Source organism: Styela clava, chromosome 1, assembly GCF_964204865.1.
Source record: "Styela clava chromosome 1, kaStyClav1.hap1.2, whole genome shotgun sequence".
NCBI classification, from domain to species: Eukaryota; Metazoa; Chordata; class Ascidiacea; order Stolidobranchia; family Styelidae; genus Styela; species Styela clava.
Genome location: NC_135250.1, coordinates 11,786,324 through 11,801,516, shown reverse-complemented (window position 1 = coordinate 11,801,516; position 15,193 = coordinate 11,786,324). Strand labels below are relative to the sequence as shown.

The 15,193-nt window shown below is 35.5% G+C and overlaps 1 protein-coding gene across 1 annotated transcript; it reads right to left on the bottom strand.

Moving 5' to 3' along the window:
- Nucleotides 1–384: 384 nt before the first annotated feature.
- On the bottom strand, nt 385–6,127 carry LOC120343681 (sperm-associated antigen 6). The gene is made up of 11 exons (XM_039412808.2): nt 5,976–6,127; nt 5,750–5,803; nt 5,528–5,623; nt 4,945–5,111; nt 4,360–4,543; nt 4,006–4,211; nt 3,360–3,533; nt 2,135–2,287; nt 1,765–1,956; nt 1,573–1,689; nt 385–956 (listed from the first exon to the last, which is right to left on the bottom strand). The coding sequence occupies exons 2-11, from the start codon at nt 5,772–5,774 to the stop codon at nt 744–746; spliced, it is 1,527 nt and encodes a 508-aa protein (XP_039268742.1). The 5' UTR covers nt 5,775–5,803; nt 5,976–6,127; the 3' UTR covers nt 385–743.
- Between the last annotated feature and the right edge of the window lie 9,066 nt (nt 6,128–15,193).

Here is a 15,193-nt window from a genome sequence, read left to right as displayed (position 1 = left end):
TCAACGCCCGACAAAAGACTCATCTTCTCACCCTCATCGGATAGAAATACATCACTCCAACCATACATATAAGTGGAATAACAGCGAATAATGTATAAAGATTGGTTTCACGTGAATCTTACAGCGTAGAATCCAAAATTCATTAAAAAACCAATACATGCTTGGTTCGCGCTGTAAAGTAGTTGCGGACCCCTGGTTTAGGGAGTCGCTAATATTATGGCTCCCTCTATTACGAAATCCGTGCATTTGAAGCAAACTACTCACGAACTAATTCCATACCGGTACTGGACATGGATTGATAACCGGACGAGAGGCTGTGGTAAGCCATACGATTAAGCTGTAATATCCTGCAAAAGACAACTTCGTCAAAAATTGAACAATGAGTAAAATAGAGTGTATTTATTCATTTCACAGTAGAAAAACTTCTTGGTAGAATCCTTGCTAGTTGTGTTCCTAAATTACGGATTACCATAAAAAAATATACATCGCAGCCGAGTTATCAATACTCGGCTGTATATTGATACAGTCTACATGTTGTATGAAATTTAATATTGGAAATGAGCTGTACAAGCGGAAATACAAGATGAAAAATAAAGTGAAGTTTTCAAAGGACTATTCAATGATAAATCATGCATAAATGGTTGATTTATCATTGGAAATACTTGGAAAACACACAATTTGCCATTACTTGTTCCTGAAAACAAGCAAATAGTATATAAAATTGATAAATAAAAAATCTAAAACTAAGCAGTAGGCGCGTATTTCTCTACTCTCTCCAAAAGAGCTTCCGAGTATCCTGGACTGTAATAGCGGACAATCTCTTCAGGGAAGCAGTTGTTTATTGTGTTGATGTACTCGCTAAGTACGGAACCTGGTTCTGCCTTTATCTCTTGGACTTTCTTCAATCCGCCGCTGGTAACGAAAATTCGTCGAGCTTTGTTGTCATGTGGAAGTACCTGAAATCCAGATGAAAATATTTTAAAGTGCTAATTACCAAATGGATAAAATGCACCAAATCAGATTATGTTTTTGTACATAGGTTTTTAGGTACTGAGAGTTCAAAAATACAATTTTAACCTATTTAGGATAGGATGGGACTTACATATTTATCCATGGGGAGAGGAAAGTCGATAGGATAGCTCAATCATATGACGAACCACGGTCTCTCGTCCGGTTACCAGTTCATGTCGGGTATGGGATTAGTTAGCCAGGTATTTGTTTTCGGAAGTATGGATTTGATGGTGGAGGAAGGCGTAACCAACCAGTGGTTACATGAACTCTACAGAGGCGAGGAGTCCAGCAATTCTCTCGCACATAATTATCCCCGCATGGGATTCAAACCTACGAACCCACGCAGGGTAATCATAGGTGTGTTGGCGAGCGTATTCTTAACGCATAGCACGATGCGCTACACCGCTGAGCCATTTCAATTTATTTGTTTTGAGGGTAATTGACCCAGATAATCAGAAATGGTCGAAACGAAAACTTTTGATTCTGTTAATATATATATATCATGTTTGACAGCAATACAAACTCTTTCTCTCTCTCAATTACAGCAACAATTTAAATTACCTTGCTATATTGACCAACAACATGTTTGAGAATATTTGGTGGAGCATCATGTAACAGAGGTTCAAGTGCTGGAAGATGGACACATTTTTGCAGGATGTTCTTCAATGCTTTCTTTGCCTAAAATAAAAATAAAAAAATTGAAAAAAGAAAAATCAAACTTTGAAATCAAATTCGAATGGTAGCATTCCGTACCTTTATTTGCAAGTCTTCAGAGCTATTTGCTGCCAGGAAAAGTTGAAGCAAGCCTGGTAAAACATTTGCTACAGCAATAGCTTTGGCATGTTCAGGTGTATGGCGTCCAATTTGTCCAAGTGCCCATGCTGCTGCAGCTTTGATGTGATCTTCTTGCTCTTCCATTAGAGAGATAGCAAGTTGGTTTACGCCCTGCAAATATATCCAATTAAATTGATATTTTTTATTAGGCAAAATCTATTCATTTTAAAAAACACTGAATATGCTACATTGCTATGCTAATCATAATAAGCTGAGTAATGTTTTTCAAGTTCCAAAGTAATCAAATTTTCATACATGATCTTTGTATTTCAACATTGACTTTATCTACCTTTGATACTATAACTGCCATAGCAAGGTTTTCGGAATGAGCACCAATATATCCAAGAGTCATGATACCAGGCAGGCAAACATTTCCTTTTGATTCTCCAACATAATCAACAATGGCTGCTACACCACCAGCATTCACAATGAGTTGAGCCAACTGAAAAAAAATAAACAAGTTTATAAGGGGCGATAAAAGCGGTAAAGCACTTCATTAGACCTTCCTAAACTGTTGAACCTATTCTATATTTCAATGTTAATTCTTGAAATATGTATGTGCTCACAACTCAAAACAATGCTTTAAAATTAATTTTTTATACATGCTTTTCGTTCCAGACATCAGCAACCATCAATATTTAGCGATATGTAAGAAGCTACTAATTTTGGTACAGGAAACTTTCCAGTCCGACATTCCCTACCAAATTTACTAAATCCTGGGCAATGTTCCCTCTAATTTTTCGTAGTATGTGTGCGCAGAAATTTTGGTGTGTGCGCACTTTTTTGGAAATGACTAATATTTGTGCAAAAACCAATGAAGAAATTTTGGCGTTCTAATGGGGTAATAAGTGGGCCAACAACAAACTTTCGCAACCTGCCAACCGAGCACATTGTTACATTACATCGAAATACGTCTGTGCGCAGTAAATCTATGTGTGTGCGCAGCCTCTGAAAGCTGTGTGCGCGCGCACACGCGCACACCTTAGAGGGAACACTGATCCTGGGTCAGGTGGCAGAGATGGGATTTGAAATCTAGATGTGTAACCTGCGTTTTCATCACAGTTAAGTCTAACGCTTTAACAATAAGGCCATCATGCCTAGGCACCATAGCCCAGATGGAAAGAGCATCATTGCTTTCCATATTTAACCCTAAATAGTTGAGCATGGATGAAAATGATTATTATACATATGAAAGATTGAAATCAATGTAGGAATAGGTGACCGTACATTTGAACCCACGTACATTTGAACCCATTTGTATATCCACGGGTTCAATCTATATGCGGGTGCTAAAACCCATGGGTTAGGGTTAGTGTGGGTTCAACTATCCGAAAAACAAAAAAAAATCCATAGGTGCAATAGCATACAGGTGCAATTGCCATGGGTTCAAATGTACGTGGGTTCAAATGTAATGGAACCTAGAAATATGTTTTAATAAATAGTTTGACACATTTGCGTAAATACAATTTAAAATAATAAAAAATTAAAGTACAAACAGCAGCAGTGGTCATTACCTCTGGAGTATGCTTTGAAATTTCTCGGATCAGAGTTGCCACATTTTTTCTCACATATTCATCAGAGTCACGCAGACAGGTTAGAACTGCAGGAAAGATTTCAGCTTCTACAACCATTTCTGCCAAATCCACTGAATGTTTTGCAATTTGACTCAACGCTGAAAAGATTTGTCTCTGAAAAAATTTGGATCAATGTAAATTAAAATTTTAAAATGGAAGCAAGTAGACTATACCTTATACAACACTCTAGCCTATACTTTATGTTCTAAATTCATCAACATCTTTGAATACTAATTGATAGCAATACCTAAACTAAATTTCATTTTGACTGACGATCTTTTGAGGTGTACCATGGGACACCTACCTATGTTTTCCATATTACAGTAATATATGATAGGATTTTCATATTTATCCTGAAGGTAAAAAATGCAGATGAGAATGTTTATCAAAAGGCAAACAATGGCAGATCGAGTCACCATATCGGGTATAGGAATATTCAACAAGTTATTCGTTTCAGATGCATGAACTTATGGTGGAGAAAGCCATAATCGACCAGCGATTTCCCACTTTTACATAATTTAAACCCTAGTCCTTACTCAGAATTTCACTTAAATTTATTTAAAAAAAAATATAAAGCATATCTTACTTTCAATTTAGCATCCAAATTCAAGATCATTTGAGCAAGATGTGCAATAGCTCCTGCATCAACTACAGTTTGAGCTAGTTCTGGACTGTGTTTGCATATATCACTAAGTGCGGATGCAGCAATTCTTTTCAATGACAATTCTGGTTCTTGAATGCAGAGCACAAGCAATGGGACAGCACCAGCATCAACAACAGCTTGGGCTAATTCTGTTTAGAGAAAAAAATGAAATCAGAAAAAAACAGTAGATTATAATCTAGTATTTCTATGGATGCTAACTGAGCTATTGTGTCGCCAAACTCACAAAGCATTCCAATTCTTGAAATGGGATGTAATATTATTCGAGAGTCAAAATACCTGAATTATGCCTTGCAATGTATCCCAAAGCCCAAGCGGCTGCTTCTTTGACACCGGGATCGAATTCTTCAAGACAAATGACAAGAGCATCCAATGCACCACAATCAACAACAGCTTGAGCCAGTTGGGGTGAATGTTTTGCAACAGCACGTAATACAAATGCGGCAGCCTTCTTGTAGAACCTCTGTTATATAAATGTAGATATAATGGTTAATAGTGATATATTATCCTTACAAGAAAAGGGTTGCATGGATCAAGACACCATACAAATATTGAATCTAGCAGATTTCGGCTGATAAGCTAACTTGGCAAATAAGCCAAGGCCGATTTTTAGGACTAGAAATGAGGGTTTTTCCATATTCCCCCCGAACAAGCTGAGGCAAAAAAATTTGGTCAGTCATTGATTAGTTCTCTTTCTCTCTTTTTATCCTCAGTTGGGCACCAATATGTTCTATCTCTTTTTGTTGTGTTCACGATAACACGTCAAAGCACCATGTTTTCATTATTCACTACACATGGCGGTATCAGTAAAACCCCATAAAATCAAGCCAAAAATTGAATCTGCAAAATACAGTATACATTTACATTTTGTTCGGCGAGTGAATACACAAGTTGAGGTAGAATATCCCCCTTTACAACAGCTTCCGCAAGGTCATCATTATAATTTGCAAGTCGACCGAGAGCCAAAGCTGCAGTTTGTTGAACAGTTGGTACAACATCAAGTAGCAGTGGTCTGAGTAGTGACATTACACCTAAAATATTTTAAAAATTATTAAAGATGAGGTTCTGGATTAATTATGATAAACATGTCATTAAAATAATTACTTAAAATCATTTTTATGATAAAGTCAGAGAAGAACCAGATAGTTCCAGTTTTATAAATTCTGATTACATTTTTCATATTTGTCCCGATTCAGGGGAAAGCCGAAAAGGCGGCAAACCACAACCACAATCTCTCATCCAATTACCACTCTATGTCCAGTATGGGAATAGTCAACCAGACGCATGAACTGTGGTGGAGAAAGTCGTAATTAGCAATCAGCAGTTACTACCCTACGATAGTGAGGAATCCAAAAATAGAAGTAACAAGAACCATTATTCATGATTATGTATGGCAATCTCTAGTTAACATAAACGATGCTACTAATGCAAAGATGAAAATAACTACCTGCATTCTGTAGGGTTTCAATATTTTGTGGTCTTGTTGATAGTTCTCCAATTGTTTGAACAAATTGAGTACGAGCTTTTTGATATTGCTCAAAAACTGTGGAAAGTAAATAAAAATTGATTTTTCCCCAAAAAATGTCAATTTACAAAATCTACGAATATGATGAGATTTGAGCCATAAAAGCAGACAACTAAAATAACTAGTAAGAAGTGTTAATCTTACCTTGTAAAACTTGACGCTGACTCATGGTTATCTGTTTAGCGTTGTGCTTCTTTCCTGTAAAGCAATAAAACTGCATGAACGCTATTTATTTTAGAAGAGGGGATTGTCAATTAATGACAACTTACGGTAATGTTATAGGCCTACCGATATAGGACAAGTGGGCATACAGGCATATATTGCAGTAGATCTTAACATAACAGTACAATAGCAAAACATGATCACCCACCTGTAGATGACTTACAACAAGTGTAATAATACGCAACTTGATAGCACAATAAAAAAGCGAATTTCACAGAGCCTGGCCAAATCGCACAAAACGCTCAAGATAATCGAATCTGTCGATTATGGTCGCTTAGCAACGGCTAGAGAAGCAACATCACTATGTTCACAAGGTGTCACTAGACAACATTCCTGGATCGTGTACCGTAGATTGGTTAACTTTGAACAAATCAAATTGAAAACTCTCCGAAAGATTAAATTAATTTTTGCGCGGCCAAAATATGATAGTTTATTTCAAAACTCTGATTTAATAAAAGTACCCAGACAAAAGTTGTATTGCTCGTTTTTTCGTGTTTGTTGTTCATTTATTTTTTGTTGTTTCAACTTTCCTTCAAATTGACCTTTGAAAGCGTTCTATAGAATCTATAGAAAAGCATGCTTGGCGAATAAGTAAATTCTCAATGCTTGAAAACAACAGGTTATTCTTTTTGCTGTACATAACAAAATCTAAATTCGGATCATTTGTATCGTTAGCGTCTATTCCTTCCTATTTTTTGAACTGAACCGGATATTTAGACAGAGAATATGCGCATCAACTCTCGATGACAATATGGTCAATGAAGACAGTCGGGGTGGCTTTAAATGTAGGCCTATATGTATTAAAATCGGAATCTGTAAAGTTACTGGATCATAGCTAAGGGGTCGTATCTCTGGAGGCGTCCCACTTTGAATTCAAAAAAATATGGTAACCCTAGCATAACTGGCAATGGTAAAAAATTATTTGCCACACCATATCAATAATTTTGTAATGATTACAGGACATGTTAAATCAGGAGAGCAAACGAAACCGTGGATAAGGTTTGAAACGTACATAATTTTGATGTGTTTTAGGCCAGTACGGTCTTTTGCATGCATCCCGTCTTAAATAATAATAATTGTTCATAATTTTGATGTAGGGTTTACCGTACCGTCAGATCTCAGTCTACAAATATATATTCACACCAAGCGAAGCAGTACAGTAGGACACAAAATGGCGTCCGATGTCCGCAGAACGTTCGGTGACGTCTTAACAAACAAAAACAAAACTCACAGAGCTAACAGAAATATTTGAAATAAATAAAAGTAATAGCCTTCTGGAGAAAATTTTCATCTTCAACGACTAAAAATGTCAAAGCAATTGGTCCAGTGATCAAAGAGAAAAGCGGTCAAATTTGAATCCAGCCATCAATAGAAACAGTTCTCTTTGTCAAAGTAGCATGCTGGGCCCTTTCTTTCTGATATAGGTCATAGCGCAAAATCAAATATATTTCTCCCTTCCCTCCCCCCATGAAACTATATTACTCTATTGTGATTCTAATACAATTAGGGCAACCCATGACATGGAAACAATGCTTTTTTTTTATAAAGTATTAGCCTTAATTAAATAGTACTTTTATACATTTATTTTCTTCTGGCAAAAATGCAATTATGACTGGTTTTGTTGAAATGCTTTTCCAGTTTATTTTTCCTTTAATTCTCACCACATTCGGCTTCAATTTTATAAATAAAACAAGAATACCTAACAATTTGACACACGAACTGAAGTATTTCACCAAAATCTGTATGGTTCACATTTTGCTGAAATAGATATATTCTATCAAAGACTCTACTAGCACCCTTGAGTGACACATACCATATAGGTACATGAACCGCTAATTTATCTCTTATACTTTGCCCATTCATACTATATGGTCTAACCACTCAAAGGCGCTGTATTTGCGCTCAAATTTTGATTTCATTGTTATGTATATGTTTATTTGGTGTTGTGTTGTCTCTATTTATATTTATTGTCTTGTCCTATAAACTCCCCTGTATAAACAGTTTTGTATACTCCACCCTTACCACTCTCACCACACCAAACGACACACATTTGTGTTTTAGGCCAGTACGGTCTTGTGCATGCATCCCGTCTTAAATAATAATAATTGTTCATTTATTTATTTATCACTATTACGAGGCGAATAAACATACATACATACGTTTTTTAGTTTTTCCACTAGGTGTCCAAAAGTGTCAATGAACAACAAGAACAACATAACAACAAAACGATCGTTATGTCCACTAAACGTGTCCGAAAAACAATTTGCGAGGTCAATTGATTTTAGGAGGTATTGAACATTAAATTCTTATCACTTTATATTGGTGGTTTGAGAATACAAAAGAAAATTCCGTCGGGGACACAAGAAATTATCACACCATGCAATAACACTCAAATTTGATCATAGCACACTATCTACACTTCGGCCACCAAGTCAACTCCACAGCAACACCTTATCTAAACATAAAGTACATGCTTACATTGAAAGGTAGAAAACCGTATTAAATTAAAATCACTAACAGAAAACTAAGATTTAAGAATCCAATATAGCCTGACTGCACGTCCAGTTACAATACCTGGAAATCTTGCAGGAATTACATCATGCTGTCTACAATCCTCATCAGGATATATCACTACTCAAGCAGAAAACAAAAGCATAAAAATGATCCCACACCACGAAAAGAAACATGGCCGTGCAATTGTCAGAATGTGGACAGCTATTCATAGAAAATAGCATCAAAGTAGGCTATGTCAGATACCGAGGTTTAAAACAGCTCCACAGCACTTTTAATCACAGTAGTTACAGAAACTATAACAGGATTACTATAGCTGTTAACATTCCAATGAAAATAAAAATGTGCAAATGAGGAGTGTCCCAACTTTTTGTCATGGACCGTCAACAAGAATTTATTATTTTCTTGAGTTTTGGTGTTTGATTGCTTCAAAACTATTAACGCGTAGCTAATTTCATACAAAAAGAATAAATATCAGTGAGGTTTCGAAACAGTAATTTCTAATATTTGGAGACTAGATAGGACCTAACTTGTTTCTGAAAATTTTTTTTTAGACTTCAACGTTTTCAAATATAGGGAGGAGAATCCAAGTTTGGATCCAGTAAACACACAGGGAATGCTGGCTCACAGATTTACTCTTGAAGGGTATGAACAAATCGGAGTGACTTCTTTGGTTGGAGGTATTTTTGACAAGTATGTCGTCAAAGCAGTTTGATAGTGCGTTATTTTAGACTTACCATACGTCCCGGTTTTGACAAGCTGTCCCGGCCGGTTTGACTCAAATATCCCGGTTTGGCAGCACGGCTGTCATGGGTAAAAATTCATATTCAATATTATTACAAACATTTTTTCAACGGAGACAGCTCATTTACCACTGATTTGCGACACACTTCACTAGTTCATAGAAAAAGAGTAATTGACGTTAGTTATGTCACAATTCTTATATCGGAGTTACTTCTTCGGTTGGAGATATTTTTGACAAGTATGTCGTCAGAGCAGTTTGATAGTGCGTTTTATTATGAAAGATGTGAGCTAATGACAATACTTCAAATTTCATCATATCTTCGACCTTAAAGTACATTTAGCGATTTGAAGTAATGGTCTACACCATTGGTTCTCAAACTTTTTTAGTCTCAGAGCCGCATTTCAAACTTCAAAGTTATGAAGAGCGCACACAAACAACGCAAGGTAAAATAGCAACAAACCTTAAGCGCGTATTTGAAATACCAAGTCATCGCAACAACAACACACGTAACAACTAGGGCTGGGAAAAATATTCGAATAATAAAATATTCGAATGCATTTTACTATTCGAATACCCGGTATCACGGGACCTGCGCCGCTCTGCTTGGACACCGACTTCGCGCGTCTCCAACTCAATCGTGAATTGTGCGAGATTTCCCAACGGCGCTCGCTATCAGAATAAAACGACAAATTTGAAAAATCGTTGTCTTTGGGTTATGGTGTTATATGCTATCTTTGCACTTAACGTATCGTTTCAATTCCATATCTTGTAAAAAAAAACGTACCAACCGTTCAGTAAATTTAGAAACGTCAAACCAGATTAGGAATTTAAAATAAATTTCCCAGATTTTGAACTCCGCGTGCTTTATGACATGTCATTAGCCATTTCTTGCATTACCGAACATAAAGTTGATTAAAATTAAATGTTAAAATGACTTTTCGCCGTTTCATAGTGAAAAAGGCGATTTTAGATTGTTAGAAAACTCCAGTTATATAAATAGCATGGATTTAAAAATGAGCAAAAGTTTTACCAAATTTTACCAATTGTTGCGTCTGGTATGAGTTACTTGTATGAAAACACTCATTAAGTTGTAACCATATAAGAAATGTTTTGTTCTACTCCCTTCAAATCACTTTGTATCAGCTCTTTAGTGATTCTTTCCATCCTTGGCCAGGTAATGTTTCGAATATGTAAACATTTTATTCGACCATGCATGGCCGTTGAGGCAAGAGTAGAACGTAAAATCAAATGTGAATTTCGTTGTAACAATGCACACTGACTCGTTCACGAATTGTTGCGCCTATTATCATGATTATTATCATGCATCGAAAATGATTACAATTGTCAAATTCTGAAGCATTTGGGAAGTAATAATTAACCCTTAAGGCATGACACTTCCGTAAAGGAAATTGAGCATTACTCAATAAGTATTTAAGCTATAATAACCATCGGAGTGTTGTTTTATTGAAAAAAAAAAGTTAAAACTTGAAGGATTTAGTCAAAATTAGCGTCTGACCCTCTATTAGGCACAAAAGCCTAGTAATAATGCCTTTATTGCCAATTTATTTAATCGCAATTTTAAATCTACATTCAGGATTCACGCAATCGTAAATTTGGTAGGTTTATCTATCTAATACTAAAATAACACCGACACCATCGAAAAGCATGAGAAACTCGATTATCATTTTGATAAATATCTGCATCTCGGTTACCGTTCACTATTTTACAAGCGGTGATAAGGAAGATCAAATCCAAGGCAGAGGATAAAACTCAGAATAAAATTAATTTAATTTTGAAATTAGCGACGAAAACTGAAAATCCACGAAAGCAAGCCAATGATTACAGCCATGTATAAAATTTTTCCAGGTGAAAAGTGGCCGCGAAAACGCTTACTGCCGCATGCGGCTCTCAAACCCTAGTTTGAGAATCACTGGTCTACACTCTACTCTACACTAACGTTTCCCAAACTGTGTTCCGCGGAACACGACTGCTCCGCGAGCGTCTTCCGAGTGTTCCGTGGAAAACAAATCAAAAATACGTCTAAATGGGTAGCCATGGCGACCTAAGAATCGTGAAGTTGCCGTACAACTGACCGTTCAATATCGCGTCATCGTCGGCCTTGCTAAGGCAGGGTAGTGGCATTTTCGTTAACCGTCGGCCTAGCTTTTCAACTGTTAACTTCATTATCAACTTTGCAGCAATCCTTTGGTGGTTTTGCTATAGGTCTAAAGAATAAAGGCAAATGGTCAACTCTTTTTCCGCCATCTTTGCTTGGTTTTACTTTGAAGTGATAAAAAAATTACTCATGTTCGCTCGATTCAGTAGATAAATAAACTGCTGCAAGGCAAAATGAATTTGTTGATATATACACAACATTCAAATTAAGAAACAATAAAACCCTAATATTAAATGAAATATGTAAAAAATTCAATCATATTTTAGGTATGTTTAACACAATTCTGTTATGTTTCGCGGCGCATTTGGCAATTCGCCACGACGAACCCATTGGGAACCGCTTCCTTTTTACCGTTTTTCTTTATCAATTTTACCCTTTCATTTATTGGTGTTCCGCGAGGAGAAATAAAAAGTGTAAGTGTTTCGTGGCCGAAAAAGTTTGGGAAACGCTGTTCTACAGTCTACATTTTCACATCTTTTTTTCTCAGAGACAATTCTTAAAATATTATTACAAGTACTTTGCAATTTCGAGACGATTGTTTTGTCCCCATGGAGCCAAACTGAGCAAGAGTATCGGATGTGGCTGAGTAATAATGATTGAAACATCCCTAGTAAAGCCGATTGATTGACACACTGGAAACATTGGCAGCAACTGCCAAGTATCTTTTTGTTTTACCAATAACATGTGCAATTTGTGATTTCTAAGATAGATTTTCATCAAAGATAACTTCTAAGAATTTTATTACACTCACCTTTTCAATGTCTTTGCCATTGGGCAATAAAAGTTTCAAGCAATTTACATTCTTTTGTTTACTTGGATGGAATAGTACAAATTTAGTCTTGTTGGCATTAAGAGATATGCCAATGCCAATTTATTAGCCAACATCCAACTGTGAATGTTGGCTAGTTCTTGGTTTGCAACTGTGAATAAATCTTCTATGTTTATCTCATAGAAAATCAAATCTGTGTCATCAGCAAACATGATTGACTCAGATGAGTCCAGAAACCTAGGCATGTCGTTTATATAAGCTAGAAAGAACAATGGGCCAAGTAAAGATCTTTGAGGAACTCCGTGCTTCATGAGACAAACATTTGTAGAGAATGAATTGTCATATTGCACGACTTGGTTTCTGTCTTGCAGATAGCTCCGGATTCAATTGAGTGGGATCTCTCTTATTCCACTGTGATAAAGCTTACTTAAAAGAATAGAATGGTCAATGGTGCCAAAAGCTTTATTAAGAAATATTCCAATAGCATGTTACTTTTCTTCAAACATTAATCGTTGAAACGTACCAAGACATTAGCAGCCATAGCAGAGGAGTGGAGGAGCTTGCGGAGACCAAACTGATGCGAGTAGAAAATATTATTGCTTTCAAAATAATTTGACATCCTGCTATGCATTATGTTTTCAAGAATTTTGGAAAATTGCGGAGGAAGACTAATAGGCCTATAGTTTTCAAGATCAGAAACACTACCCTTTTTTAAAAACAGCACGAACTTTGGCTGTCTTAAAGCTTTCAATGAATAGTTCAGAAGATAGCGAAAGGTTGAATATATATGTAAGAATATCAAATATCAATAATATATCCTAATATATATTTTAAAATTTTGAATGGAATTCCATCGATCCCAAAGCTTGACTTTGGTTCCAATTCGCTTATGATGTTTTTGATTTCTAATGATTTAATTGGCCTCTAAAACACGGATGAGCATTCTTGCTTCCTTGATGAGAGGTGGTTCATATATCACAACCCGGTATGTTAGTCGTTGATCACAACTGAATGGTTGCGGAATATTGTCAATCAAGCTTTGAGCCACTTGGGAAAAGTGTTCATTAAATTTATTTGCAATTCGCGTAGGCATACTACTTGCATTCGAGTTCAACAGAAGGGCAAGAATTGGTTTTATTTTTACCGATTGGTTCATTAATTGTTTTCCACCCTGCCTTGATGTTGCCCTTGTAAGAGGCAAATTTAGACATATATAAATAAATAACATATTTTATATTGCTGTTGTTAAATATCAAATTGTTTATGTGACGTGTATAACGATGCGTAAAACCCTGACACAGTCTGTTTTCCGAAGTTCAGATGCGGATGCTAATATTGAAGATAAACCTCTGATTGTGTGCTCGTTAGACCAAGAAAAAGCATACGAAACAGTAGACAGGATGTTTTTATTTAAAATTTTAAAACACTTAAATTTTGGAAATAAGTTCATCTCCAGTATATATACTTTGTATAATGGAAATTTTAGTAGAGTTTCAGTAAATGGATTCATGTCTCAATATATACAGATTGAGAGGGGAGTCCGACAAGGGTGTCCCTTGTCTCCATATTTATACATCTTTTTCGCAGAAGTTTTTGCATGTAATGTTAGAATAAACAAAAATATTATTGGATTCGAAATGCCAGATGGATCAGAAGAAAAAATAAAACAATTTGCAGATGATGCCACTGTCTTAATGAGAAATTTTTAACTCTGTAGGTTTTTTACTCCATATATGTCAGCAATATCAGGAAGCTGTTGGAACTAAATTGAACTTAGAAAAATGTGGCATTTTATTAGCTGGAGAATATCGAGACATTCGTATCAAATTTTTCAACAAAATTAAAATCTATTCGTGCTTGAAAATATTAGGAATTTGGTTTAGCAATAATGTGCAAGAATGTGAATCTAAAAATTGGGAATCTGTAGTACCAAAAATAGAACAAACCTTAACCTTGTGGAAACAACGATCTTTAAGTCTAAAAGGGAAAAAAATAATAATTGACTGTTATCTTTTATCAAAATTGTGGTATTTAGCATCATGTATTGTAGTACCGGGAGAAATCATAAAATCCATTAAGAATCTAATTTGGTCATATATCTGGAATAACAAAACAGAAATGATTAGCAGAACCCAAATGTATTTTGATCTTGAAGAAGGAGGGATAAAATTAGTAAATTTTGAAAAGAAAATTAAAGCTATCCAACTCAAGTGGGGTATTAAATTATTACATGGTCACAGTGGACCCTGTACCAAATTAGCTAAATACTTTATACAACATAGTAATGGACTTTTTGTGACAAATTCATTTGAAAATCTCTTCCTGCAGTTCCCACTGAGAAATATACCAAGTGCTATACCACCATTTTATGTAGACATATTTCGTGAGTACATATGGTATAACCCTATATTGGGTGATATTATTTATCCATATGACTATAGAAACTGGATTAGGACGGGGATACATACATTGGGTGACTTATTTAATGTGGAATGTTCTCAGATAGTGCTTATGTTGACTAAAAACACTTCGGGGATTAACCAACAAACTTTAAGTAGGGTAAGAACTTTTAAACAGAATATTTTAATTAACATGAATAATTGGACACTTGTCTCAACCAACATCGAACAGTATAATAATATATCCATTGACAATTTTGATACAAAATTCCAGCCCAAAACCAAGCAGCTTTATATTAGACTGATGAGTGACGAAGTCACAAATAGAAAAAGGACCCTAAATGAACGCTTCTATGACTGGTATAGAACAGAATATTCAAATGTGAATTGGAATAAAATTCGATTTTATGACTTACCCAGAAAAACTCAAGACTTAAATTGGAAGATAGCAAATTTCGCTTTACCTTTAGGAATTGTACTAAAGTCATGGTTTCAAGATGAGGATGGCTATTGTGTTCTCTGTGATTCAAATGAAACTGAAACAGTGTATCATTTATTTGTAAATTGTGATTTTACAAAAAACTTCTGGGACTGGTGTGAAATTGATAATATGTTTAGAAACGTACAAAATATTGTTCTGCTAAAAGATATAATAGAGGAAAATTTGTTGCTTATTATTGGAATTGGCAAATATTGCATATGGCGGTACAGAAACATTGTTAAATATGATAGATTTACTAAGAATCAAAGTGTTTTAAGAACACAA